A 27,924-nucleotide genomic window follows, 5' to 3' on the forward strand; every position below is an offset into this window, starting at 1 on the left:
TTCTCGTGGTAATAATGTATATATGGTGGTCAAATCAAATAAAAGCTATTTAATATTCGAAAAAAATGTGGGTAAGGTGCAATGGATATGCAAAGTTAGAAAAATGAAGAAAGATGAACTAAGATTATGCTATTAAATTACAAAGCTATATCATCCACTTGAAGAGACTATGACCCCTATCTACATTCATTTCACTTTGAAGTTTGATCATTATGAAAACTCATTTCCTTTCTTGATAAACAAACACTCAACTACTATAGGAATCCAAGATGTATAGATTTCCTTATATATATATATATATTTGTATGCATTCGTCAAATAAGATAAGATTCATATTATTATCGTCTAGATTCATACCATATCAATTTATTTTGTTTATTGTCTAAGTTCATATCATGTTGATTTTTCTTTTTAGTTGAATTCAATCTCAAATTTACTAAATTTATCGTTTACTCATAAATGAAAAAAAATCGTGATGAATTTTGGTAGTGTTTATTATGTCGGAGAGTATTGAAAAAAATATTTGAATATGTGAGGACAATTTTACATTGTTGGATATAAATGATTGTGCGAATATTAGTTTTTTTTTTTTTAAATCTTGACGATGGTTGTTATCCTTTAAAATATTGTAACTATAATGAATGAGAGCTACAATTTCATTATATATATACACACACAGTTTTTTGTTCTTGGATAATGTTGCTTTAGCACTAGATCATTGTATCATATGAGGAACAATTATTTAGGAAAGAACCTAGAAGTAACACCAACCTTTCTAAATAATGATTGTTTCTCATGATTTGGATTTTGGAAGGAATAACAAAAGATTAATACTACTGATCGTTAGTACAAATCACATTCCAAAATCAGTTTGATTCAATATTCTTCTAATATAATACATATATAATAATATATATCATATGACATATCCTTTTGTTAATCAATTTCGTTGATATTGATTTAGTTTAAATTGAAAGTTGTAGAGATGAAAAGACAATGTTTGTTCATTACAAAACAAAACTTGAATGTTTGATACCCTTTCTTTAAAATTGATAGTTTTGTAACTTTGATTATCAACATTTTTTATCCTATTTTTCTTCTGATTTTGTCACACCGAAACGTTATTAGTATTCGTGTGCTTCAGTTTGTGCACAACCCATTGAACCCTGCTTTCCAAAGGCCCATTATCATTTGAGGAATTTTGGCCCACGACCACTTTCATAGGCCCAAATTAATTATTCTTTTGTAGCCAAATTTATAAATGTAACCTAACAAAATCTATCGACTAATCAAAATTTATAAATATAACAAAATCTATCTGCGATCTGCGTAGACGATTGTTGATAATTAGACATCTATTAATGATATAATAATAGTAGAGTTATACTAGCAGTCCAACAAGTCTTAGAAAGCTAACGGAGTTTATATATATACATATATATATATGCAAATATTTTTCATTTTGTTTTAATTTCTCTTACCATTTTTTACCTATCAAAGTTCGTTTATACGTCACATAAGTGTCTAGGTTGGCTCTCTCTTTTCTACTCCTTTTGTCAAGGGATTGATATATATAGATAGAAAGATTGGATTGCTAATACATATACTTGTTTGATATCTAAGTTTAATTTAGCTTATATTTTGATTAAAGAAATGATATTCTAAAAATTGCTAATACACACACCTCATTACAACATAATATCATATCACAATATTACACATAATCATCACACCTCCACAAATAACTTTTGACCTATTTGGAATGATTTTTTAATACACTTGAAAAGTCACTCAATATACTTTATCACATTTCACAAACAGTATCAACTCGTTTGGGAAGGTTTAATCAACATATGAAAAGGATAAGAGGATGGAGGATGTATAGAATGATCAAACTAAGTGATGTTTGGAAGAGAGGGAATATGAAATATCATATCCAGAAATAATATGATAAGCGTCATTGATTAGGCCAAACATTCTTTCCCATGCAAATGGAAGACAAGGAAAAGTTGAAAGAATCTCACTTTTCCAGAATTGATTATTAACGGAATCATATTGCTCCATCCCCAGCTTTATTAGTTCTTCAGTTTCATATCAGAACAGTTTGAAAAAGGACGACCTAGTTGCCCTTTGGCTTCCTAGCCAGTGTTGCATGTGAACTCCGATGGCGTCCAAATACAAGCTGCTCCTCCCATGGAAGCCAACTACTTTGCCCTCTGTCGTTGTTGACGTGAAAAACGACCCTACCTCCTCCCCAAATGGACCGAACTTCCCCCTGCTTGTGTGAAATGTAAGCGACTTTACAGCTTGTTGTCTCTCATCTTTACCGATGTAACCGTAATATCCTGATATACATGTTAACACTTCATGTGGATAATCCAATTTTACCTGTAAACATAGCCAGAATAAATTTTAGTTGATTGTGGACGTACTATATATTGACAGGTAAAAGAAACTGTTGAAGGTGTTGAATTTATCGGTACCCGATGTATGGTTGTTCCACTGTTTCCTCCATGCCTAACTGACCAAACTGATTGTTTGTTTCGATCGTATTCAATTTGAATTGAACAAAAAGCTTCAAGAGACCGTGTCAAGTATATCTGTTTAATGCCAGAAAATACTCCATCATCCCATGGTTTACCGCCATCTCCACCCCATGGTCCAGGTCCACAGGGTGCTGGTTCTTTTACTACACCACGAGCCATCTATGAAACATATAATCAATCCATAAGCCTTTCATGACCATACTTATATTAGCTTCCTCTGTTTTTTCAGTTGCTAGAAACATCTAAAATGATTAGCAGAATACCTCTTCAAGTGCTCCTTTTGAAGGTGCTAGTTTCATAGTCCAAGGGGCATTACTATTTTCAAGAAGTGGTGGAGCAGCAGGAATAATATCCCTGGAGGGAGGACGAGACAGCGGGGTCACCTTTCCTTCAACTATGTGCACACCAAGAGCATCTAGGAACAAACCTTTCCTCCCATGAAATCCAACAATCTTCCCCTCCTTGACATTGGTACTAAAGGGGGTTCCTTGTGCCTCTCCAAATGGTCCGTACTTCGCTTTTGTAGTATGAAATGTGAGTGACTTGATAACATTAGGTCCCATGTACATGACAGGCCCATAGTGTCCAGTTACATGAGTCAAGATTTCATATGGATAATCAAAGATAACCTGCAAAATCACCGTTATGAGTTATGATAAAGAGTGATGAAAGAGAGTCATAACTGAAAGGTGAAACTGCATGCCTTCCAATCCAAAATATGCAGGAAATTCTTTCACCTTGTCATATTTGAATCCTCCCGTTCCACCTGCCCGTGCTCCCCATATAGATTCTTCATCGCAAGCATATAGAACTCTTATGTATACAATTCCAACATTGCGCGACACATTAATTTGTCTAATACCAGAGTAACATCCATCATCAAATACTGTTCCGCCCGAGCCGCCCCAAGGTCCACATGGTACCACATTTTCAACTTTAGACGGTCCCTTCTTAACAGGCCTCTGAGATGACCATCACCAACCATTATTTGAGTCCAATTTTCAAGTCAAAAAGGCATAAACAAAAAAAATGTTTAATCCCACCTTAATTGTGGATTCATCATCACTTGATTCTGAGCTTGAGGAACTAGATACTTGTTTTGAGATAGTAGTTGGAAGAGGTGTTTTGAATTCATCCTTCTGCCTGACAGCAAGAACAATATCATAATTTTGACCAACACTTCCTTGTATAATTGAATACCCTTCATTTTCAGTCTTACTAGCAAGATGGTCCCGTGATTGAATCATTGCTTTAGATGGTGATTGTATAGCCATAGGCTTTAGATAAACTCCAATGGCATCCAGGTACAATCCACTCCTGCCATGGAACCCTACAATCTTGCCCTCAGTCGTTGGAAAAGAGAAAATTGTTCCTTGTTCGACCCCGTAAGGTCCATACTTCTTTTTGTTGCTCATAAAAGTTAGGGATCGAACAAACACTTTGTCAAATGACACAAAGCTACCATAGTGTCCACGGATCATAGTCAAGTACTCATCCGGAAAATCAAGCTTCACCTGTAAACCAAAAATGAAAACTTATTAGTTAGTACACAGAGACTCTTGTATTCTTCATCAATGATCAAACTAAAACCAACTTCAAACTGTCATTTAAGTATCATGTGGAAATCTAAGTTTCATTTAAAAGAAGTATAGGACTAAAGATGTTTCAAAATTATTGAGCAAACAATCAATGATCCAACAAAGTATGAAGCTACCGTGTCTGTTTTAGTGCCACCATTTCCTCCATGTCTATCTGACCAAATTGAACTTCCCTTCACATCATATTGAATCTTAATGGAGTCGATACCAGCTCCATGGCAAATTATCAACTGCCTGATAGTCGAATAAACTCCATCATCCCAATTATTTCCAGCTGGTCCCCCAAAAGGACCAGCCATGATTGGCTTGATTTTTCGAGAATCATCAAAACTCTGTGTGAGAAAAAACAAACTTCTAACTAGTTGTAGAGAATAGAAAACAAGTGAATGCAATCAAATAATACAAAGCAAATGAATAGCACCTACCATTCTTGTTACGGAAACAAAAGACTAGAAAAGTGAGAAGAGCAACAATTTACTTGAACTTCAATGCCTGAGCGCAATCGTAGTGTGCAAAGCAGACTGAGGAATTTATTTGAGCAAAAAAGGGGTGGAGTACAGAATCAAGGTTTCAAAAGCTTTTTCAAATGATGGGAGGAGATAGATTCCAGTTTTCACTAAGGAGGGGAAAGATTTAGTAGACAAGAATCTGATCCCTGGATAGAATAGAAAAATGAAATCTAATTTTTTTTTTAAAGAAAAAAATAGTGGCGTTTCCCAATGGATTCTAATCTGTTTGGTAGCATTATTATTCTCTCATCTCCATGAATCACTTCGTTTTCAATTAAAATATGGTGAGTTCTCTTATTTTTCTATGTATGCCACCCTAACTAGAGTCCCACCAGCTAATTGTTCTGCATATTCCACCTAATTAGCAAATAATGACGACGAGAGTTTAATCTAGTGAAATTTAAAATTTTGTACTCAATAGTGACTTATACATGGATGAATTCCCACCCCATCTGTATCTCAGTTTTTTCTCTACATATCAACCCCTTCCCGAGGCCTTCCCCACTCTCTGAGGAGCGCATATTACTCTACATCCTTTAATCTTGTTCAGATGTACAAGCTTTCTTAATATGTGGGTAACCGTCACTTTCTAGATTCATGTCCAACTGGTATGGTGCCTCGAAACATGGTAATAACGCAAATCATGAAGAACTAGATCAACCAAGGAGATTTCTCCATAACTTCATCAAAATGCTAAGGGGTATAGTATCAAGGTTCATTTCAACCTAAATTTGTCATGTCATTACGCACTTGCAAGAAACAGTAAGCTATGCACCCAAACAAGCATGCAATGTCTATATGCTCCACTAACCACCGTTAAGAATCTATACGAATTACATTAATAAATAAATAAAATTATGAGTACCACAAATAAATATTAAAACTTAATAGGTTCCAATCAAATTTATACGGTTACCTATAAATAGATCACACACCTGTCGAAGTGTATTGAACAATTTATTCTCAGCCAAACTCTACAGGAATCAGTCTAAACAATCTTCAGAAATGCTCATTCCTTGAGATTTAATTTCATCTGTTCAATCAACTACCCTTTTCCATTAACGGGAATCTGATACTAAGAACAACTTCCACATAGTGTTAAAGGCTACCAATAATCCCCACAAGAACAGTGACCGTTTTTGAAATGGTGCAAGCATTTCGAGTCGCTTAAATATATTTCACATTCATAAGCCGCTGAGATATACTTGGCCATCTGATGACAGTCCACGCACATTCTTAAGTTTTTCACAATCTTTATACTTTTACGTGTGTGAGATGAGCCAATAAGGCCAAAAGCAAATGCAAATTTTTCACAGTGGAACCCACCAATTTTTTCTTCTTTCTCTTCTTCTTCAATAGAGAGCTGATGGTGATTATTAAATTTCTTTACTTTCCCTTCAATGCTCTTTATCCAAGTATTTAGAACGTCAAGTTTAGACTGGTCGCCTGTGACAAATAAATGGACTTTATTCCTGACTTCAACCCAGCACTGTGCTGTACATTTCTTCATCGCACTCTCTTTTCCAAGCTTTCTCACTTTTAGGGTTTGTTCAAATTTCCCATATAAAGCATATGCCTGCACTAATAAACGGTATATCACATGATTATCAGGCTCCAATTCGTGGAGGCGCTTGGCTGCTAGAACTGCCAAGTTTAAGTTTCCATGAAATCTGCAGGCCGTAAGTAAGCTGGTCCAGATAGAGACATCGGGTTCTATAGGCATATCTTCGATGAACTCTATTGCATCTGCAAGCCTCCCAGAACGTCCATAGAGATCTACCATAGCCAAATAATGATCTAAAGTTGGTAGAATTTGATGTTCTTCAGTGATGCTAGAAAAAACATGTCTTCCCTTGTCTACCATTCCGGCAATGCCATAGGCATGAATAATACTAGCCAAAGTACCTCGGTTTGGCCTAATTCCGAGATTTCTCATCTGATCAAACAATTGAAATGCAGAATCTGAACAACCATGTAAAATATATCCTGCAATAATTGAATTCCAGGTGATAATATCTTTGGATGACATGCCATTAAAGACAGTTCTTGAATATTTAATGTTCCCTGACTTGGCGTAAGTGTCTACAAGTGAGTTTGCAACAGCTAGCTCAGATTCCAGGTTTCTGCGCAACACACAACCATGGATTTCTTTTATCTTTTTCTCTGCCATTACATTTGCACAAGCTGGTAAAATGCTCAAGATGGTCACTGAATTAGGACTAAAATTAAGAGACTGCATTTGTCGAAATATTGCTAGAGCTTTGTTCTTTTCACCAAGCTGATGGTACCCAGCAATCAGAGAATTCCAGGATGCTGTATTCCGCTTAACCCCCCCATCTTTTTCCATTATTTGAAAGAGGTCCATAGCTTGATCCTCATCTCCATTCTGTATGCATCCTGATATCATCGCATTCCATGTAACAACATTAGGCATGACAGTTGATTCCCTTAATCTCATAAAAAGTTCGTATGCTTTTCCACCATATCCAGCCTGACAATATCCTCCAATCATCGAGTTCCATGTATAAACATCTTTTTCTAAGATCGTGTCAAATACATGGCGAGCAGCTTCCAATTTTCCACATTTAGAATACATATCAATAAGTGAATTCCCAACCAATGTTTCACGCGCAATTCCCATTTTAATTGCAAAACAATGTATTTCTAGTCCATTTTGCAGTGATTTTAAGGAAGCACAGGCTGAGGTTGCACTTGCAATAGTTATAGTATTTGGTTCAACCCCTGCAAGAATCATCTTCTTGAAGAAATCCAATGCCTGACTAATCCTGCTGCTTTGAGAAAAACCTGAAATCATTGAGGTCCAAGTATAGACATCAGGCGCTAAACCCACACTCTCCATCTTCTTCTTCAAGTCTATAACAAGATCACAATCCCCCAACTGGCTATAACTAGCAATCATTATGTTATAAGTAACCAAACCCGGTTTGAATCCTTGATTGCTCATCGTGTCAAGCAATCTCCTAGCTTCATCACCATTTCCCTTCTGGCAATAACCAGCGATCATAACATTCCAAGAGACCCCATCTCTTTCGTCCATGTTCCCAAAGAACTTCCTAGCTAGACTCAACTTCCCACATTTGACAAATGCCGTCAAAATAGAATTGCTCAGACGCATATAACAACTCAACCCACATCGAATAACGAGAGAATGTATCAACTTCACAGTTTCAAGATCCTCGCAATTCCCACAAGCCTGTAGTATTTTTGGGAAAAGAAAGGCATCAGGCAGCACCCCATCTCCCATCATCAAAAAGAAAAGTTCAACTACTTCTTTCCATCTCTGCTCTCTCGAATATGCCCCTATCATTGCCGACCAAGTATACAAATTTCTCTCCTGCATTCCATCAAACACCTTGCGTGCATCCTTAAGACACCCACATTTCGCATACATACTTACTAGCTTCGTCTCAACAAATGGGTTTACCCGATGGACTAAACCCATACGAACATGAAGCTCACGACCCAGTTCAATGGAACCCACATCTATGCAAGTTTGAAGCAAATTGATATACGTGTTGGTGCTTAACTTAGACCCACGTTTAGAAATCGAATCGATGGCTGTTATGGCTTCACGGAGTAGCCCATTGCTGCAAAGGTAACTCAAATGGTCATCATTGAACTTAGAAGTAAGTTTGTAGGTGAAAAATATAGAAGTTTTAATTGGTTTTGAAGAGAATTTAAGGGGTCTGGGTTTGATAACGGAAGCAGGGCCAGAAATTGGAGGGTTCGTTTGGCAAGGAATTGCCAGTTTCTCCATTGTTAATGGTAGTATAGATTTGTTCTTCTTCACCCCTTTGGAAAGTTGTTTGATTTACACATTTGTTTTCATTAAAATTATGAACAGAAGATCAGAAGATCAGAAGATGGCGCAAGTTGTGGACGTGGCGCCTTCTCCATTGGCTCTACTGGATGGGGTTATCACATACTCTTTCTACTTTCTAACATTTTCCCACTTTTGTTTAACATTGATTTTTACTTTTAACAATCAAAGTCAGACCTTTTTCGTTAATGAAGACAAAAATATACTAAACTATACACTATACTCATCTAAAACAATTTCCATCTTAGCCTTTGGCTTCAACCTTATAATTTTTTTTTTTTACATTCTCATTAAAAGCTTATAAAAAAAAAAACAATTAATACCATCTATGCACATTGGTCATTCCACTGACAAATATAAAAATTTAAGATATGCTTGAAAAAATAGTAAAATAATAAAATTTATCATAACACGAACCATGTTACTTTTTCTAAATTGCAAAAATAGAAAATTTAAAAGTAAACTAATTATCTTTTATAAATGTTTTTGTCAATTTTTTAAAATTTAATGTTTATGACAATAATTATAAAATAATTTAAATGAAATAGTTGGATTGCAAATTAAATTTGGAAAATCTTAATTTAATCCTAATACTCGAATTTATAAAGCAAAATGATTAATGTGTTTAGATAAAAATTTGACTTTTTATTGTTTTACTAAAAATATATATAGCAATTTGGCCATTTAAAATAACTTTTTTATAAATTTTATTTATTAATTAGTTTTAAATTTTTTAAAAGAAATTAATTTTATTTGTAAATTATTATTTTTCGACAATATAAATAAATATATATATGAACATGCTTTATTGGAAAAATTACTCATAAGTCAGTGTCTTTTTAATTTCTTAAGATTGTATATGAAATTATGAACCTGTTGACTCAATCGACAAATCTCCAAAAGTTTCATGATTTGAATTTATTTACTATTAGTATTACTATTCAAATAAAAAAGAGATTCAAACATCTTTCAACGTTGCTTTCAAAGATCCGGTTCAGCATCTTGCCCACTACAGAAAAGGAAGTTGAGTGAACCAAAACCTCACACCAAAAGGTTGAAATTCTTTCTTTAGAAAAATTACCATCTTTTTCTTCAGAAGTGATTCTCCAAACACGTCTCTTTTTATAATAAATAAATAAACGAAATTTGTGGGTTGCACACCTAATAAAAATTAAACAATGTCATGCGCTAAAGAAACAAATTTAAAAGATTAGGCGTCACACCTAGTCATTGGTTTTTACAAATACATTGAAAATCCCACCCCACATTTCACACGGCCATGCATATACTCACATATATTCCCTTTGGCCTTTGCTAAGAAACAAAACAAACATTAACATTCAAATATTTGAAGACATTCGCTAAACTATTAGAGAGACGTAAATTTCAATTCTAAGCCAATGATACAAAACTCAAAGTCTCTCCCAGCCCTATAGACACAGAATAAAATCGAAAGTTACTGTACACAAAACAGTAGAGCAGATTGCTGATAGAATGTGCAGATCCATGCAACTTCATAGTTCAACAAAGTCCTTGCCCCATTTATTATTCCATGATGAAACCTGCAAATTCTATGGTATAACAAGCACGAAAGATATATTGAGAGTTGCACATATTATCCAAACTTCTTTAAATGGAAACCAAGAACAGTAAATATCTTCAAACTCATTGTTATGCCATTCATAAGAAGAACAAACTAGAAACCAGAATCAACATTACACCATACTGATAATAATAAGAATAAGGGTACGTTCCTCTAAGCAGTAGAAGTAGCAGCAGCTGTTGTTGAAGTTTTAAGCTCTTCTATTTTCTTCAACAGTGCCGCTCTATCAGCACCAACAATCTTGTGAACTGTTTCTCCTCCTTTCACGAAGACAAACGTCGGCATTGCAGTAATCTTCCACTCGCTAGCGATAGCCTACAGAGAGAAACAGAATCCATTGTTTAGGGAAGGAAAAGAGGAATCAAAACAAAAAGAAAACACGAATCTCTCTTGAGACTACTGCAACATTATCTTGTACGAGAACGATTGAAATTTTGATATAATCAAAAAGGTTAAATATGTTTACATTCAATTCATCGACGTCCACTTTAATGAACATAACACCGGAATGATTCTTAGCCAATTCGGAGAAATATGGAGCAATTGTACGGCATGGGCCGCACCAGGAAGCAGTAAAATCCACCACAACCTATCAAGAAAAAACTCTAGAAACATTAAGAACAAAGAAATGAACAGAAACAGTAATACAGAATCACTGAGAGTTCGCTTAACGCAAAATAGCACAATCAAGGTTCGAGTTAATTAACAAAAAGCGTAACAGAGAAGGATTGAGAAATCATAAGGAATACAAATCGATCAAAAGACTCATCAATTTCAACACAAGACCATTCAATCTAGATAAATCGAATATATAAACTAGCATAAGAGATCAGAAACCCTAGCGAATCCATCACGACTTATATACCAAGACAATGAAAACAATCACCTAAGAGGAAAAAGGAAGAACAGGACGTAAAATTCGAAAATTCTACGGGAATCAATTGAGACGATAATGTAGAAAATGAAGTGAAAGATCAAAAGAAATTATACCAATTTTCCAGATTCCTTAGCTTTAGCCAATAGAGCTTCCCATTCAGATTGCTTATGGCATGCAATAACTTGACCTTCTTCACCCATTCGTTTGAACGCAAATAGCTTTTCTTCTAATATACTATTCTCCGTATCAAAAACTGCAACAATGCTGAGAGACGATGCGATGGGATGTTATTTATAGTCAGGGTGGGCTCCGGTTCTTCCATTTTTACCAAATTACCCACTCTTCCATCGTTTTACTACCATAATGCCATCGAATTGAAAAATTAGGGCTTCATGCCTACATTTTCGGGAACTACTTTCTTAGCTTTTAGTTTTTGATATTTTGGTTTAATTTCGTATTAAAGCTTTCGAGTACTGTTTCAATTTGATTTTTCAAATTTATTGTTTACTTTTTAAGATTTTGCTATATTTTGTAATTAATTTTAATATTTTTTAATTTTTTAATTGTTCATTTAAAATAATTATGAAATTTTTTAATGGAGATAGCAAATATTAAAATGTAATTAGATATAATTCTTTTCAATTAATTAATAGGTTAGATGATCTGAGTATTTAATAAAATAATTAATATTTAAAATGTAAATCATGATAAATAGAAATTAAGGTGAAACAAAACTCAAAATTTAAAGGTAAAAAGTTAACATTTAGAAACTATGAATTATATCTAAACGTATAACATTTTAAAAATTAATGACGGTAATTAATAGAAATTAGACTCAAATCTTAGGACCTGTTTTATAATTTAATATATCTTCTCGTTTAATACTGTTTTGTTCTTCCTTTTAAGTTTAGCTTAATTTTAATTTAGATCTATTATACAATAAAAAATATCAATATGGTTCCAACTTCCTTAATAATTTTTTCATTAGGTTATCACGATGCCAATAATTAGGATAGAATGGAATAATTTAAGGCTAATATAAAGGACTAATATTGAACTTTTTGAGTTTTTGGTTAGAAAGAAATTTTAAATTTTGGAAAGTGTCTAACCTATCTCTAGACTTTCAAATTTGTGTAATGTTCAATGGTTTTCTAAAGATTCATAATAAATCTACGAATTTTAAAAATGCTCAATCTATTAGACATAAAAAGGTGAAAAATCAAGAACATAAAAATTAGATAATTGAAGATTCCAAAAAATTCCAGAAATATTTTTGCTCACAAGGGATGTGCTGTTGTATAAAATTGAAAGTTTAAGTTATTAAACCATTTTGTTTAAGAAGTTAGCATTTAAACTTGAAATTATTTTATTTAAAGTTGGTATTTATTTTGTTCATAAAACTAATATGAAAAAAGAAAAGAAAAACGCCTGTTCGGGTTTGTTCTAACAAATGGTTAATGCAAACAATTTTAGTCATTTACTTTCTCAATCCTAAAACACTAAACTTCATGATAATTAAAAATATCGTGTGAAATGGTTGAGGGATAGACAATGAGGCAATAGAATATATAACAACGTATAATTTCAAGTTGGATTGGATCAAATTTACCAAAATAAATTATGAACCTGATTACCAAACCAAAATTCAATTTTATCATAATTTTTAATCCAAGTTTGGGTTGAGTAGGACGATTTGATCAGGTTATCAAATTTTTTAAACACCCCTACATTTTAGTTAGGTTAAATACTTGGAATGAACAAGGAGGAAGATAAATATTTAAAAGATCAATACTTGAATAAATTTTCTTTCTTAAGTTGGATTTGATTCACACATTTACTATAAATTGATATGATTATTAACCTCTCTTATTATGAATTAAAAATATTTTATACGGTGAAACTTTTAAATTATATCACTTTTCTATTTGTATCAATCACTCAAAAGGAAAGGTGAAGGACAAACGCTTATAAAGTATTTGAGAGCACTAAGCCCTAAATATGATTTAAGATTGAAACTGATAAATTGAGTGGATCGATCAACATCGATCGAACCAACTACAGTTGAATACTGTTATAAGTGTATGATGAAAATTTAAACTTAACTTAGACAGTTGAAAATTACAACGAAGACAATGATATTTACGTCTAAATAATTCAAACACCATCTTGTTGGACCAAAGCTAACTCATTTTGAAAACGTGAGAAAGTAAAATATTTCTTTTAGAGCTCTAAAACCAAATCTCAACCAAGAAAAATACACATTTCGATCCGTTATTTAAAAGTAGTGATTAAACATAACCTTTATTATATCTATCTAAGTATAGTCCAATCATATATAACATGGTAATAAAATAATAACTCAGTACTAATAAAACAATTTTTGTATGGTATAACAAGCTTTTAATTGGATAACTAATGAACTATTATGGACATTCCATATAGCCAAGGCCACACCAATTCTTTTTTCATTATTTAATATAACATTCAACATCTTTTAGAAAAATCTTAAATTCAGTATGTAATAAAATAAAATAAAATAATTCTGGCAAGAATATTGAATCATAAAAGTGAAAGGAAAAGAGCCATAATGTATGGATACAAAAGATGCTTAGGAATAAATTATTCCATTACCCCCACCCTCAAACTTTATCTTTTTTCCTAATTACTTTTATGTTTATTCCAACGGATGGAAACTATGAGTGTACATGAATCAGTCGAGCTTTAACAAGATATGGTAACAATATAGAACAAAAGTCCTATATGTATAAATAACAATAAAAATTCAAGTTGAATTGGATCAACTCAAACATAAAGCAATCTAACTATCAAACCAACTCAAAGTTGAGGCCAAACTGTTGGGTTTGATAGTTAGCATTATTTAGATGGTCAACCACCCCGATGCAAACATCTATATGTTCTTCCATTTGACAAGTCCGTCAAAATTTTAGATTATATCTAACTTTGATTAAGCATAACACATCACTGACAACCAAACACAAAACATGAGAATTTCAAGCAACCATAAAACTTACAAGTCTTACATCTTTCTGAAGACTTCCCAAAGCCAAGGGAGACTGCTTTTTTGGATGTTCCTTCTCTTTCTTCTATCAACACAAAAGAAAGCATCTATAAACTTTCAACCCACTACTTAATTCAAAAGCTCAAACAGCTAATTTATATATTAAATCTTATTGTATATTTATTATTCTACAAACGTTTATTAAACAAGTACACATCTCAGACATATTGTCATGAAATCCATGAAAAAACTCGAAATCAGAATCATCAACAATGCACCATAATAATAAGAGGCAAAATGAGCTTCCGAGCTGACCATTTATGCCTTAGGAGTTGATGGAACTGGACCGCACAACTCAGATACCAACTGTATCAGCCTATCTTTTTCAGCACCGACGATCTTGTGAGAGCTAACTTCCACCTCATCTCTCACGAAAGCAAAGGTCGGCATTGCTTCAACGTCGAACCTCGCAGCAATTGCCTGCAAAGACAAAGGGGCCATTGTTTGAGAGAGAGAGAAAAGATCAAATCAACAAACCAGTTCCATTCCACTGTATCAAGAGGGCATAATACGATAGTTTGGGAAAAGTTGAAAATGGGATAAATTTCTTTACTTGAACTTCATCAACGTCCACTTTCAGGAAAATGGCATGGTGGTTCTTCTTAGCCAAGTCTGCGAATATTGGAGCTATGAAGCGGCATGGTGGACACCAAGAAGCAGTAAAATCCACCACAATCTACCAAACAAAATTCTAGAAACATCAGCAGGAACAACAGAGCTGAAACTATCTATAACAAGGTGAAGTATTCCAAAGACTTGTTCTAAAAAGACAGGAAACGAGTAACAGAGAAAAATTGAAGAGAACGATAAATCAAAACATTCGACTATTCGTCCTATTAGCAATTTCAACACTCCAAATGGAATATATAACTAGTCAAACTTGAAGAACTTAAACGAATAACTAGACACAATCAAACATAGATATCATAAACCCCTAACGACGAATCAATCGCGAGTTTTCCCAAATTACCGAACAGAAGAAACTCTAACAATAACCAAAAATGCAACAGAAATTGTTAAGATATGAAAGATGTTCCAATATACCTAAGCATCAAATCCAAAATTCCACCGAAATCACATACGAAAATGTATCGAACGGAAGTAGAAAGGGAGAGTGCGAAAATCATACCACTTTACTCATTTCCTTTCCTATGCGTACTTGCGCGTCGAATTCCTCAACGCTGTGAATTGCAATCACTTCCCCTTCTTTAGCCATTGATTCTAACAAGAATCTGTGTCCTTCTGCAAAAGTTTACGCTGCGTTTGAAAAGGAATCGATAAAGAGAGACGAGGAGGGGGGAGGATTTATGTAGACCAATCAAAGAGGAATACACTTGGGGTGGCCGTGTGGACAGAATTGTCTATACGTGAGAGCATACGGCAAAAATGTGAATGCAAATTATTTAAGTTTTTTTTTGGGTAAAAATTAATTTAAATATACTTGAATAATTATTAAACATTCTAATTTATTTCAAAATAACTTGTTTTTTCTAAAATTAAATATTTAAAAATATATTTCAAACATGTTTTAATACAGTTTAAACTATATGTTATTTTCAAATACACCAAAATAAAAATATAATAAAGTATCATTGTTAATGTCCTAATAGATATATCTTATTCTATTACAATATATCACAAATAGTTTGTGATATTTTAATATATCTATAAATATTTTTCAAAGTCTTATCATTTAAAATAGTAATAAGATCGTTAAATTTAGTATTATTAAAATCACTTTACTAAAAATATAAAATAAAACACAATCATGGAATTCAAATCTGAAGATTTTTCTATAAGGACAAATGTAATGATAGACATGAAAAATAGGCAGAATTATCATAGTTTATTAGCCGTTATCAACAATTTTAAATGATATTTTACCATATTTATAAATATATTAGTCATTTACTAAAATTACATTTAACTTCACACAGTAATTAACATTGAAAGTGTTTGATTTCTTTTGTCCATTTTCTTAGAAATTTTCAATAAAAAAAAAAAGAAAAAACTAAATTTTATAGGCCACTAGTAGATATATTCTTGGGATGAGGTTTTCATTTATTGATGTCAAATGGGAATATCTATTAAATAATAATTTTAAAACAAAACTAATATTTAAATGCCACTAATTATATCCATTGCACCTCTTGCTTTTAAACAATAATTGAAGATTGGAAGATGGAATATTCTATTTCATTTGTGCATTTTAATTTATTTTGGTCAATATATTTTTAAATATTTATTTTGATTGTTATATTTTTATGTTGAGTTAGTTTAATCAATATATTTTGAAAGTGTAAATTTTGGATATTGTATTTTTAATTTTAGTTTATTTTGATCTTCGATTTGAAAGAAAAAATTTGTCTTATAAAATGAAGGTAATTGTTTTGCATGCAAAGTAATCATTATTATACAAGCAAGTTTAGAAGAACATTAATCAATAGTTTTCCTTTCAAAGAACTTCCAAGTGCTTTCCTACCTGCTTTTTAGATTTTAAAGCTACTTTTATTTGTTCACTAAAGTCTTTTTTTCTCAAGAAAAAATAACACTTTTATCACTATAAAAGCAATCGATAATGATTTTTAAAAAAACTTTTTAAAAGCGCTTTTTATAAAATTATTTTTAAGCCCCTTGGAAAATCAATCTAAATATGCTATAAGAGCATCCTATAGAGAAGTTTTTTGACTTTTTCTAATAACAATAAGTTTGCAAAAGTGCTTTAAAAAGCAAGAACAAATACCTTCAATATTTATAGAATAAAAGAGCATCAATCTATATTAGAGCATTTGGGACAGCAAATAAATGAATCAAAATTTACTCCATGGATCATAATCAGTCCATAATATTAAAGATATAATCTAATACAACTTTAGGAACCTGAAAGGTGACAAGCTAATCAAAAGTCTGAAGAAAATAACGAACCATAATATGATAAAACATGGTAATGAAATAATAACTTGGTACTTTTGAATAACAATTTTTTTACTACATAAGAAGTTCTTAATTGGATAACTAATGAACTATTATGGACATTCCTATAGCTAAGGCCACATCAAATTTTTATCATTTTTTAATATACGTTCAACATCTTTTAGACAAATCTTAAATTCAATAGGTAATAAAATAAATAGAAAATAAAAACTTCTTGCAAGAATATTGAATCGTAAAAGTGAAAGGAAAAGAGCTATAATGTATGGATACAAAAGATGCTTAGGAATAATTTATTCCATTACCCCACCATCAAACTTTATCTTTTTTTCTAATTACTTTTATCTTTATTCCAAGAGAACGGAAAGTACGGGTGTACATGGTAACAATATAGAACAAAAGTCATACATGTATAAATAATAATAGAAATTCAAGATGAATTGGATCAACTCAAAACATAAAGCAATTTAACTAAAAAACACATAAAATTCAAGTCAAACTAACTCAAAAGTGTAACTCTAATGCAACCCAAACTGTTGGGTTGGGTAGTCAGCAGTGTTTAGATGGTCCATCGGACCACCTTGATGCAGACGCCTATTTGCGCTTTTCCTCCTCTCTCTCATCCTATTTTCTCATACCGAAGGACCCCTAAATCTTGACCAGAAAACGACTAGTCCTCCAAAATTTTAGATCTAATCTAACCTGATTAAGCATAACACATCACGTACGATCAAACACAAAACATGAGAATTTCAGGCAACCATAAATCTTACAAGTCTTACATCTTTCCGAAGACTTCCCAAAGCCAAGGGTAAGAAGAGAAAGAAAAGCAAAAGTAGAGTGTTTTTTTAGATGTTCTTTCTCTTTCTTCTATCAACACAAAAGAAAGCATCTGTAAACTTTCAACCCACCACTTAACTCAAAAGCTCAAACAGCAAATTTATATATTAAATCTTATTATACATTTATTATTCTACAAACGTTCATTAAACAAGTACACATCTCAGACATATTGTCATGAAATCCATGAAAAAACTCGAAATTAGAATCATCAACAATGCACCATATTAATAAGAGGCAGAATGAGCTTCCAAGCTGACCATTTATGCAGTAGAAGTTGATGGAACTGGACCGCACAACTCAATTACCTTGTCCATCAGCCCATTCTTGTCAGCACCGACGATCCTGTGAGAGCTAACTTCCACCTCATCTCTCACGAAAGCAAAGGTCGGCATTGCATCAACGTTGAACCTCGCAGCAATTGCCTGCAAAGAAACAGGAGCCATTGTTTGAGAGAGAGAGAGAGAAAGAAAATATCAAATCAACAGACCAGTTCCATTCCACTGTATCAAGAGAGCATAATACGATAGTTTGGGAAAAGTTGAAAAGGGGATAAATTTCTTTACTTGAACTTCATCAACGTCCACTTTCAGGAAAATGGCATGGGGATTCTTCTTAGCCAACTCTGCGAATATTGGAGCTATGAAGCGGCATGGTGGACACCAAGAAGCAGTAAAATCCACCACAATCTACCAAACAAAATTCTAGAAACATCAGGAACAACAGAGCTGAAACTATATATAACAAGGAGAAATATCCCAAAGATTTGTTCTAAAAAGACACGGAACGAATAACAGAAAAAAATTGAAGAGAATGATAAAATCAAAACATTCGATTATTCGTCCTATTAGCAATTTCCACATTTCAAATGGAATATAACTAGTCAAAACTGAAGAAATTAAACTAATAACCAGACACAATCAAACATAAATATCAGAAACCCTAACGAATGAATCGCGAGTTTTCCCAAATCACCGAACAGAAGAAACTCTAACAATAACCATAATAATGCAACAGAAGAAACCCTAAAGATGTTCCGATATGCCCACGCATCAAATCCAAAATTCCACCGAAATCACATACAAAAAAATGTATCAAATGAAAGTAGAAATGGAAAGTCATAAAAAAGCGAAAATCATACCAGTTTTCTCGCTTCCTTTCCTATGCGTACTTGCTCGTCGAATTCCTTAACATTGTGAATTCCAATCACTTGCCCTTCTTCAGCCATTGATATTCTAACAAGAATCTGTGTTCTTCACCAAAAAGTCCACGCTGCGTTTGAAAAGGATGCGATGGAGAGGGACGAGAAGGGGGAGGATGATTTATATAGAGAAAGCAAAAGGGTATACACTTTTACCGAAGTACCCTTATATTTGGCATTTATTGCGGGGTGGCCGTGTGGACTGAATTGTCTATACGTGAGCGCATATGGCAAAAATGTGAAAGCATAATATGTCGTGTCTTCCAAATGCGAATAGGAAAATTAATAATTCAATAAAGCAAAGAGAATTAAATAAAACACAAAGACTTCGTATTCAATTTTTATTTTTAAATCTCAGTTTTCAAATTTTCCTTCACAGGTTTCGGTGGATCATAATAAATGTACATTTGGATTTATTCTATAAAATATATATTTTTTAGAAATCTATTTTTAACTATTTTTATTTAAATCTCTCTTGATAAAATTTAATTAAAAGAGTCTTAGTCAAACATTACAAGAGAGTTCCAACAAAAAACCAAAAAACAAAAAATGATAATAGAGTTTGTAACCCATATCTTTTTGAGAGTGTGAAAATAGCAAATTTAAAAATAGATTACTGTTTCATAATTTCAATTAATAGTCAATTTGTCAAACTTACCATGGACAAAAAAAATGTGTTATGAACTATTTCTTTTCAAATTTTGTTGTCGTTATGTATTCTAACTTAATATAATTTAAATAATATGTTATTTTTAAATATTCTAAAATGAATTAAAATATAATAAAATATCACCGTTTAAATGGTAACATTTAAATTGGCTTTATTGACATGGTTATACAAAAAATATAAAATAATAGTCATATATAACAAAAATTGAGTGCATTTAAAAAAATTCCATAAGGACAAATGATAGGCGTGGAAAATAGGGGAATTATCATCTAGGGTTTGGACTTATCTCACTTTTTATTAAACTTTAGAAAAAATAATAGAAAATCATTTTAAACTAAATATTTACACATATAATAAAATTTCATAATTTACGGATATTCATCTCATTCATTATTTGTTACTTAAAGAACAATAGGTAATTTACTAAAAATACACTTAACTTAATAATATTTAACATATAAATTGAAATTAAAAGTTAGAAGTTTCATTTCTTATACCGAAACAAATAAAGATGTTTCGTAATTTTTTGCCGTCGAGTAATAGAATAATCAATAAATAAAGATCGAAAAATAATGAAATTAAAAAAAAAAAAAACAAATTATTTGTATTTGAAAAAACACGAAAAGATGTCTAAATATTTTGTATATTTCTTAGAATTTTCCAAATAGAAAACTAAAATTTATAGGCCACTAGTATGTGTGTATATATATATATTCTTGGAGATGAGGTTTTTATTTATTGATGTCAAATGGGAATATCTTTAGATAATAATTTAAAAACAAATATAATATTTAAATGCCACTAATTATATTCCATTTGCACCTCTTGCTTTCAAACAATAATAATTGACTCTCTAAGAAAATTGGAAGATGGAATATTCTCTCTCATTTGTGTACCAATAAAACCATCTCTTCTTCTAGATGCATTTTAATTTGATTTGGTCAATATATTTTTAAATATTTGTTATATTTTTATGTTGATTTAGTTTAGTCAATATATTTTGAAAATGTAAATTTTGGTTATTGTATTTTAAATTTTAGTTTATAAAATCTTCTATTTTAAAAGATAAATAGATTTTAGTCTCTTCAAATAAAGTTAATTGTTTTGCATGCAGAGTAATCGGTTACTATATAAGCATGTTTACAAGAATTTAGGTAACAAATTAGTTTAGTTAATTTGTAAAAATGTCTTTAACGTTTATGATTCGAACGAAATACACGACTTCCTGCATGCGCGACACGTGTTCACACCCTCTGAACCCTACGTCCACCCGTGAACCCTACGGTTGACTGGACTGTTGACCGTTGATTCACTGTTGACTCATTGTACGGAAGTCGTGTACAGGGTACACGACTTCCACTATACGCGGCAAAATGTGCCAGCTGTACGGGAGTCGTGTACCCGGTACACGACTCCAGTCAGAAAACGTGGGTCGGGTCCACGACTCCACTCGAATATCGTAAGTCCGGTCCACGACACCATTTCGATTTGTTGAAGTCGTGTACCTCGTACACGACTTCAGTCACCTATTTTTTAAAATACTTTTCCAACTACCCTATTTTTGTAAATACTTTTACAAAACACATTATTTTTTTTAAAAATCCTACAAAAATACCAAAAAAAATTACCATGAGCACGTAGCCTACATTTTTAAATTTGTAAAAGCATCAAATTTAAATGCAAGTTACTGTTTGATTTCTCAATTTTGGAATGTGCAAAAAATAGAAATCATGAGCTGATCGTTTTTATAAATCGTGAGCTGGTTTTTTTTAAAAAAAAGTTTTATCATGTAATGTAAATTTTCAATTTAAATTATTTAATTTTTTATTTATGATATGTTCGAGAATGGTATTGAAATGTTTGTCATATTTTCTAACGAGTTAGATCGAGAGAATCGGGGTGGGAATAAGAATGGAAATAGGTAGAACATAACTAAACCCTTATTTAGTAGAAAATTTTGTTGTTTAGGTATTAAATCATTTATCCTCGATTTTCTTCTTTATCCACTATCTTCTATCTTTTAATACATTCTTTTGTATTTTTTATTTTCTATAACACTAAAATTAATTACATACAAATTAAATTTGTGGTTTAAAAAATTAAATTACTATTTAACTACAATAACTTAATAATTCAATGTGTATATATATTCGTACATATTTTTAAATAATTGATGCAATAAAACTATTAACTAATTGTCAACATAAGCTTAGCTCAACTCACACCTGTATATTTCTGTAGACATGAAGTTTCAGGTTTAAATTCTCACCCAGCATTTATTACAATACATTTGTAAAAAAAGAAAAAAAAGAAAAACTATTAAATGATTAACTAGATCGGTATTAAGTATTTTTTTTTTGTTAATACATCGTATTTATATAGATTTAAATTCATTAAATTTATCCTATCAAGCTACTCATTTAATCAATATTATTATTGATTGTTAAATAATTAGTTTTCTCAAAATTTCGAATTAGGTTTATTCACTAATGTATTAAATTTTTATAGAGTTTCATGATTAATTTTACACATGAAATACAAAAAAGGACTTATTCTGATGCCTAACTAAGTACATACATCATTAATTTTAGTCAATCTTGTTCTCATCCCAATTCCCTCAAACAATCTCTAAGAGTTTTGTTTTGGAATTTAAATGGTTGGAAAAAGAACATCATCTTTTTTTTCTTTTGTAATATATTTTTAAGTGTTTACTTTAAACTATCATTTTAAATAACTTTTGAAATATATTTTAATCAATTTTCATAAAAGCTGTTTAAATAGAAATTATATTTTTAAGTAACATATTTTTTAAGTGAAACGAAATGTGATTGTTGATAATGTATGTATATTTGAATCAATTGAACTTATCATCCCATTGATACACCATAATCTTACTAACAATCGTCTTGTTATGTGTAAGTTAAAACTAAACAAGATTAATTGAGTGATAATACCCAAACACATATACTCTTTTGAAATCAAATTCCAATAGTTAGTAGCATTAGAAAACAAAATTATGTGTAATAAACCTCCACTCACCGTGGACGTGGTTCACACTTCAATGAAAAACGAAAATGATGTATAATAAATTTTCATCCACCACAAACGTGATACACATTTCCGTCTAATAAATATCCCAAGCACCATATGCATATACGAGTTCACACTTCAATAGACCATTAAAGAAAGTTACCACTATTACATAAAGTGTAGTTTTTGTTTATAATTATCTCAACTTATAAATTTCATTAATGGATATCTAAATTAAATTATCAATTTTTAAATAATTAGTTGACTAAAAATAATAGTAAGTTAACGAGGTAAATTTGAATGTAGCTCAATTGGTTAAGACATATATCTTTGACTAAGAGATCAGATGTTTGAATTTTCTCGCTCTCATTTATAGTTGAAAGACTTCGTTTGTAAATAAGTGTTATTTATTCCATTATTCATAATAAAAATATTATATTTGTTAATTATTTTAATGGTAAAATTAAAAATCATATTTAGGTTTTCTTTGCTAGTTGATCCAATTATATGAATTTACGGGTTGGACTTATGGGCCTAACCTCTGACTTTTTGGTGAAGAAAACAGAAAAGGAGTTTTGAGTTTGAATGGGCCAAGAGTCCAATAAGTGTAGGTCCTCGGCCCAGCAATGGAATCCATTTTGACTCCAAGTGGGACAAAATTATGGGGAACCTTTGTTCTTGATGATTTTTCCGTTTCTTTTGCCCATTTTGATTTTAGTTTTTAATTGGGCTTTCGGATCTCAAATTTTAATATTTTAGATTTTGAATTTGATTTCAATTAAATCAAACAGTTTTAAAATATTATAATTTTATCAACTTCGTTCATAAATTTTAAGATTTTTCTTTTAATTTTGACTTTTTACAAAATACTCACTTAGAACGTGTAATAATTAATTTAAAATAGTTATCTGACAGACATTTAAAATTTTAGTTTTATATGAAGTACAATCAATTTATTATAATCCTTTTAAATTAATTAAGAGATACCAATACTAAAAATTAAATTCAAGGATAAATGAAGCCAAAATTGCAATAACAGTTTATGTTACTACAGAACAAAAATGAAGGAGAACGAGAGAATAATTTTTTAAAAAAATGCTTTAAACAGTAAGTACAAGTTCCTTCAATATTTACGGAATAAAAGAGCATCAAACTGTATTGGAGCGTTTGGAACAGCAAATAAATGAACCAAAGTTCTCAAAGGGGTAACAAGAAACAACCAACTTCATAGATTCCAATCAGTCCATAATATTAAAGATATAGTCTAATACAACTTTAAAACATGAAACGTAGCAACCTGATCAGAAGTCTGATCAAACTCCGGCCTGGACCAAAGTAAGAAGCCTCCAAAGCTAATCCATGGAAGATTTTGGACCATAGCAGAAAGATAATGACATGAGGAACCTCTTAAAAAGTAGAATCTGGCATGATAACGACGCAAAGGAACCTCTGATTGAACCTCTTTAGACTTCAGATATAGCTAAAAGTTGGTAACAGAAATGGCAGCCTTTATTTGTTCTGTAAATGAAGCCATTTCATAGAATAACCTTAGAAAGAGCTCCAAGTACCAGATGATCCAGAAGAACTCCTATTCTCAAGTATTTCTGTTCGTGTACCGTTCATCGTTTGCTGCCATGATGATATGAACTGTTAGTCTAAAATATGAAAAGTAAACAGAGAGAACAAAGAAAAGGAAACACTTATAACATATAGTTACTTAAATAATGTTATTTTGCTAGAAGTTATGTTGCTGTAATTTATTTTATTCATACACATGTAGCTGTAAATGGGAAATGGGTAGGTGTTCAGTAAGTGTACAAATTGTCTATCAGGTTAAAGTTCTCTTGAGTTCGCCTTTTCACGAGAATGTAAAGTTTTTGTGATAGGCTAATTACTTTTTCTGTTTTTTGGAGTATCTATCTAGATTGAGACCAATAACAACATTTTTAGGGAATGAGGAGATCAAGTGAGAAAGTACGGGAAGGAGCTAAGTAAACTCTCTTGTATGCTCTTTTATTCTTTCTTAATGAAAATTTGAAGAAAAATGTTGTAGCATAAACTAACCATAGTCCAATACAAGAGTCTCCTCATAAATATTAGAGCAAAACCAAATAGGCAATATAGAAGAAGTCCTAGCAACTTCTTCTGAGAAGCAAGAAGAAAGATTAGGAAACGAATACCAAACTTCCTAAACTTCCCCGTCGCACAGGCAGGACAAGGCAAGAGTTGTAATGTGTACATCCTGACAGGTAATGTGTTTTCTATCTCTAACATGTACTTATGCAAATGAATCAATTTTCGGATGAAGAAACTTGTTTGAAGGGAGAAAAACAACATTAAGATAATAAATCTTCAAAACGGACTAGATCTGACTAAGTGTAAAAATATATTTTCATTTAAAATACCATATAAAAAAAACTAGAAAAAAGAACAAACCTTGAGGCATAGGTTCCTGTCAGTATCACAAATGGGATAATCGAATGGGCAACAATGACGACCATCCTTGCAACATACGGCAGAGCTCAATCCACAGCATTTCCATGATAAACAAAGGCCAAGGAATTTCTTTGCACAACAACATGTTTCTCCAGCAGCACAGCTAGTAAGAATACTACATTTTGTTGGACCTGGAGGAGGGGATGGAGGAGGGTTAGGATTTGTTTTAGTTGGATATGAAGCAAGCTTGTTGATTCCACAAACGCCTTCGGAATTGCCGCTGTTGCGCTGCATGTGCATGTAACCATCCATTCCCCAACTTTTACCCCATGAGTTCTTCACAATCCAATAATCAACTCCATTTTCTGATCCATATCCTACAATCAACACAGCATGATCCAAAGAAGTTGAACATGGACCGGAGAAAATTCCCTACCAAGCAAGTAAATACAACTCATGATTTTCAGTTATAGTTTCATATATGATGGAATCTCATCAAATAGCAGTTTCGAGTAGGACCAACCTTTGAGTATAATTGAAAGGCTCTCTCACTGCCACATATGCCAACACTCACAGGTTGAGCTGCTACTGCTTGCAGTAATTTTCCTTCATCATTTGAAGGAATATCGGCATAGCCATCAATGGTAACAACATTCCTCTGCAGCTGCAAGCTCAATAAACATAAAATGGAAGTCAGCAAGCAATCTTTTCCTATCCCTAAGGGTCTCAAATGAGCACCCTGGTAAACAATTATCATAAACTTTTCCATGCTTATTCCAAGTTTACAACCCCGTTCATGCTGTTCTTTATCAATACTGTGAATCTATTAGGAAAACATGAGGGACAGATGGATTGTATCACCTTGTCCTTACGACATGATCCATCACGAGCTTGATAAGGATAATCATTCTCGGTGTCAATCCCATGGTTACTGATCACAAATTGGTATGCATAATCCATCAATCCTCCTCCACAGCCAGAATTATAAGATCTGTCACAATCAATCAATTCCTGTTCAGAGAGACTAATAAGAGACCCTGTCATAATCTGGTTGATCCCTTCCATGGCTCCTGTAGCTGAGAAAGACCAACAAGCGCCTGAAAAGTGAAAATGAGAGGTATCAGTTTTTTTTCCAAATATGATGATGGTGATGATGAGTAAAACTTCCAAATAACTTGAGGCTTTTTTCCTTTTTCTATCTTTTCATAAAAAAGGAAAAAAATTCAAGGCTTATCATGAAGAGATGAAAATGAAGACAGGACTTTGAAATCAATTCTGCTACCTTGGTGATCACTATCATGTTATATGATAACATCATCGTGAGATCCAAAACTAAACACTAGACTAACATTATTAATATTGTACAGTCTTAACACTCTTCTTAAAATGTTAGGTCAAATGTCAATTTAAATCTTGCAATACTCCTTGCAGTTACTTAAAATAGAATGGAGAAGATACCACATAACATCGTAGAATTTGAATTCACATAAACCGCTCATCAAACAATCTTAAAACTATCACTAAACCAAAAAAAAAGTTATGAGATTATAGTAAACCCAGTCGCTAACACAAATTCTCAAACATTCCACAGGAGTAAAATTTTATATAAATTTTAGGGAGGAAAAAGTGAAGAGTGAAAGGAAGAAAATAATAAAGTCAGACAATGGCATATATGCCAAATTTGGAAAACCCAAATGAACAAAAGTGAAAGAAAGAAAACAATGCATAGTAAAAAGCAAATGCTTAAACGCATATGACCAAATGTTCTGGATTAAGAAATTAACAGAAGCACTTCTCCCCTTCTATTAGCTTCTTCGTTTCTATTTGTAAGAGACAGCCATATATACAGAATTTAAAATGATGACATTTAAGAAGATCCCATTTGTAAAGGTCAAAATTAACCCAAAAGTTTTTGCTCAGATACTCGCATCCATGGCAGACAACAGAGTAGTTCAATCAAATTCAATATTATCACTAAACAATAATTTATCTTTTTTTAAAAAAACAAAGCATAAACATACCACAGCTTCCTTGATCCTTAACAGCAGTCACCGCCCCTTTCTTCCTCCAATCTAACGAATCAGGAACATCCCGTGGAAGAGATGGTTCTTGCGGCAGAACCGGCCGGAAGTTCCGCAAAGCAGGGGAAAAACCCAAGCGAGAGACCTTAAACTCATGGTGGGTAAGATCAGCATAAGAATTTAGAGAAAGGGTATAAGAAGAATTGTCCAAATTGTTGTGATGGGTAACAAATTCATAGTTATCGGCAAACACACCGAGTCTGTAGAGCTTTTCTTCGGCGGAGGAATACGACTTCCCATGCTCTGTACACCAGATTTCGAAAAGTTCCGAAACATTCGAAGTAGCAGAAAGAGGTCGAAAAAGAAGGAGAAAGAGAGTCAGGAAATGGAAGGCGTAGTTGCCCATATCTTCCCTTTGTCGAGATATTAGCGCACCGGTGTTGGGTTAGTTGGCATCCCAACGACGGGCGACGGAGATGAATGTGATGAAATCGGGAGGGGATTGGTTACTCGATCTTGGATGAACAAGAGTCGGAACCAATTGGAAATTGACAAGAGCCCCAATCGTGAACAGAAACATATTTTAAATCGTGCGAATTTTTAATGCCTTTGGTTTCTTTTATTTTTGGATATTTTCCAGAACGATCTTCAAGTGTTTGTCCTCAATTCCTAATCATACATTCTTCTAAATCATCTACAGCTTTCCTTTTGGTATTTAAATCGTTGGTAAAAACAACATCAT

At 32.3% G+C, this 27,924-nt stretch overlaps 5 protein-coding genes across 5 annotated transcripts; all 5 read right to left on the reverse strand.

Moving 5' to 3' along the window:
• Nucleotides 1-1,621: 1,621 nt before the first annotated feature.
• Nucleotides 1,622-8,596, reverse strand: LOC101214358 (pentatricopeptide repeat-containing protein At1g19720). The gene is made up of 8 exons (XM_031881198.1): nucleotides 5,763-8,596; nucleotides 5,589-5,625; nucleotides 4,261-4,476; nucleotides 3,590-4,060; nucleotides 3,284-3,508; nucleotides 2,810-3,175; nucleotides 2,484-2,705; nucleotides 1,622-2,388 (listed from the first exon to the last, which is right to left on the reverse strand). Exons 1-8 carry the CDS (start codon nucleotides 8,429-8,431, stop codon nucleotides 2,095-2,097), a joined length of 4,500 nt encoding a protein of 1,499 aa, XP_031737058.1. The 5' UTR covers nucleotides 8,432-8,596; the 3' UTR covers nucleotides 1,622-2,094.
• A 1,418-nt stretch (nucleotides 8,597-10,014) lies between these two features.
• On the reverse strand, nucleotides 10,015-11,244 carry LOC101212030 (thioredoxin H-type). The gene is made up of 3 exons (XM_004152628.3): nucleotides 11,088-11,244; nucleotides 10,564-10,686; nucleotides 10,015-10,412 (listed from the first exon to the last, which is right to left on the reverse strand). Exons 1-3 carry the CDS (start codon nucleotides 11,172-11,174, stop codon nucleotides 10,251-10,253), a joined length of 372 nt encoding a protein of 123 aa, XP_004152676.1. The 5' UTR covers nucleotides 11,175-11,244; the 3' UTR covers nucleotides 10,015-10,250.
• A 2,878-nt stretch (nucleotides 11,245-14,122) lies between these two features.
• Nucleotides 14,123-15,414, reverse strand: LOC116401632 (thioredoxin H1-like). The gene is made up of 3 exons (XM_004152627.3): nucleotides 15,183-15,414; nucleotides 14,607-14,729; nucleotides 14,123-14,473 (listed from the first exon to the last, which is right to left on the reverse strand). The coding sequence occupies exons 1-3, from the start codon at nucleotides 15,267-15,269 to the stop codon at nucleotides 14,312-14,314; spliced, it is 372 nt and encodes a 123-aa protein (XP_004152675.2). The 5' UTR covers nucleotides 15,270-15,414; the 3' UTR covers nucleotides 14,123-14,311.
• Nucleotides 15,415-17,898: 2,484 nt separating this feature from the next.
• Nucleotides 17,899-19,141, reverse strand: LOC101211302 (thioredoxin H1). The gene is made up of 3 exons (XM_004152624.3): nucleotides 18,966-19,141; nucleotides 18,391-18,513; nucleotides 17,899-18,249 (listed from the first exon to the last, which is right to left on the reverse strand). The coding sequence occupies exons 1-3, from the start codon at nucleotides 19,050-19,052 to the stop codon at nucleotides 18,088-18,090; spliced, it is 372 nt and encodes a 123-aa protein (XP_004152672.3). The 5' UTR covers nucleotides 19,053-19,141; the 3' UTR covers nucleotides 17,899-18,087.
• A 4,713-nt stretch (nucleotides 19,142-23,854) lies between these two features.
• On the reverse strand, nucleotides 23,855-27,770 carry LOC101211052 (zingipain-2). Its single transcript, XM_004152623.3, has 5 exons — nucleotides 27,183-27,770; nucleotides 26,023-26,258; nucleotides 25,685-25,825; nucleotides 25,162-25,593; nucleotides 23,855-24,354 (listed from the first exon to the last, which is right to left on the reverse strand). The coding sequence occupies exons 1-5, from the start codon at nucleotides 27,586-27,588 to the stop codon at nucleotides 24,274-24,276; spliced, it is 1,296 nt and encodes a 431-aa protein (XP_004152671.1). The 5' UTR covers nucleotides 27,589-27,770; the 3' UTR covers nucleotides 23,855-24,273.
• Nucleotides 27,771-27,924: the final 154 nt, after the last annotated feature.

The sequence above is a fragment of the Cucumis sativus genome, chromosome 2 (genome assembly GCF_000004075.3).
Source record: "Cucumis sativus cultivar 9930 chromosome 2, Cucumber_9930_V3, whole genome shotgun sequence".
In the NCBI taxonomy this organism is placed as follows: domain Eukaryota; kingdom Viridiplantae; phylum Streptophyta; class Magnoliopsida; order Cucurbitales; family Cucurbitaceae; genus Cucumis; species Cucumis sativus.

What these genes read in the sequence shown, in the direction of transcription:
- LOC101214358 (XM_031881198.1), bottom strand. Translation starts at nt 8,431, where the DNA reads ATGGAGAAACTGGCAATTCCTTGCCAAACGAACCCTCCAATTTCTGGC. An exon ending in CAAAAGGAGCACTTGAAGAG is followed by an intron (nt 2,706 to 2,809) that starts GTATTCTGCTAA and finishes TATGTTTCATAG; the next exon opens with ATGGCTCGTGGTGTAGTAAA. An exon ending in GTGGAACAACCATACATCGG is followed by an intron (nt 2,389 to 2,483) that starts GTACCGATAAAT and finishes CTATGTTTACAG; the next exon opens with GTAAAATTGGATTATCCACA.
- LOC101212030 (XM_004152628.3), bottom strand. Translation starts at nt 11,174, where the DNA reads ATGGGTGAAGAAGGTCAAGTTATTGCATGCCATAAGCAATCTGAATGG. An exon ending in CTAAGGAATCTGGAAAATTG is followed by an intron (nt 10,687 to 11,087) that starts GTATAATTTCTT and finishes TTTTCTTGATAG; the next exon opens with GTTGTGGTGGATTTTACTGC. An exon ending in TGGACGTCGATGAATTGAAT is followed by an intron (nt 10,413 to 10,563) that starts GTAAACATATTT and finishes TTCTCTCTGTAG; the next exon opens with GCTATCGCTAGCGAGTGGAA.
- LOC116401632 (XM_004152627.3), bottom strand. Translation starts at nt 15,269, where the DNA reads ATGGCTAAAGAAGGGGAAGTGATTGCAATTCACAGCGTTGAGGAATTC. An exon ending in GAAAGGAAATGAGTAAAGTG is followed by an intron (nt 14,730 to 15,182) that starts GTATGATTTTCG and finishes TTTGTTTGGTAG; the next exon opens with ATTGTGGTGGATTTTACTGC. An exon ending in TGGACGTTGATGAAGTTCAA is followed by an intron (nt 14,474 to 14,606) that starts GTAAAGAAATTT and finishes TTGTCTTTGCAG; the next exon opens with GCAATTGCTGCGAGGTTCGA.
- LOC101211302 (XM_004152624.3), bottom strand. Translation starts at nt 19,052, where the DNA reads ATGGCTGAAGAAGGGCAAGTGATTGGAATTCACAATGTTAAGGAATTC. An exon ending in GAAAGGAAGCGAGAAAACTG is followed by an intron (nt 18,514 to 18,965) that starts GTATGATTTTCG and finishes TTTGTTTGGTAG; the next exon opens with ATTGTGGTGGATTTTACTGC. An exon ending in TGGACGTTGATGAAGTTCAA is followed by an intron (nt 18,250 to 18,390) that starts GTAAAGAAATTT and finishes GTTTCTTTGCAG; the next exon opens with GCAATTGCTGCGAGGTTCAA.
- LOC101211052 (XM_004152623.3), bottom strand. Translation starts at nt 27,588, where the DNA reads ATGGGCAACTACGCCTTCCATTTCCTGACTCTCTTTCTCCTTCTTTTT. An exon ending in GATCATGTCGTAAGGACAAG is followed by an intron (nt 25,826 to 26,022) that starts GTGATACAATCC and finishes TTGAGCTTGCAG; the next exon opens with CTGCAGAGGAATGTTGTTAC. An exon ending in ACAGGAACCTATGCCTCAAG is followed by an intron (nt 24,355 to 25,161) that starts GTTTGTTCTTTT and finishes TCATCATGGCAG; the next exon opens with CAAACGATGAACGGTACACG.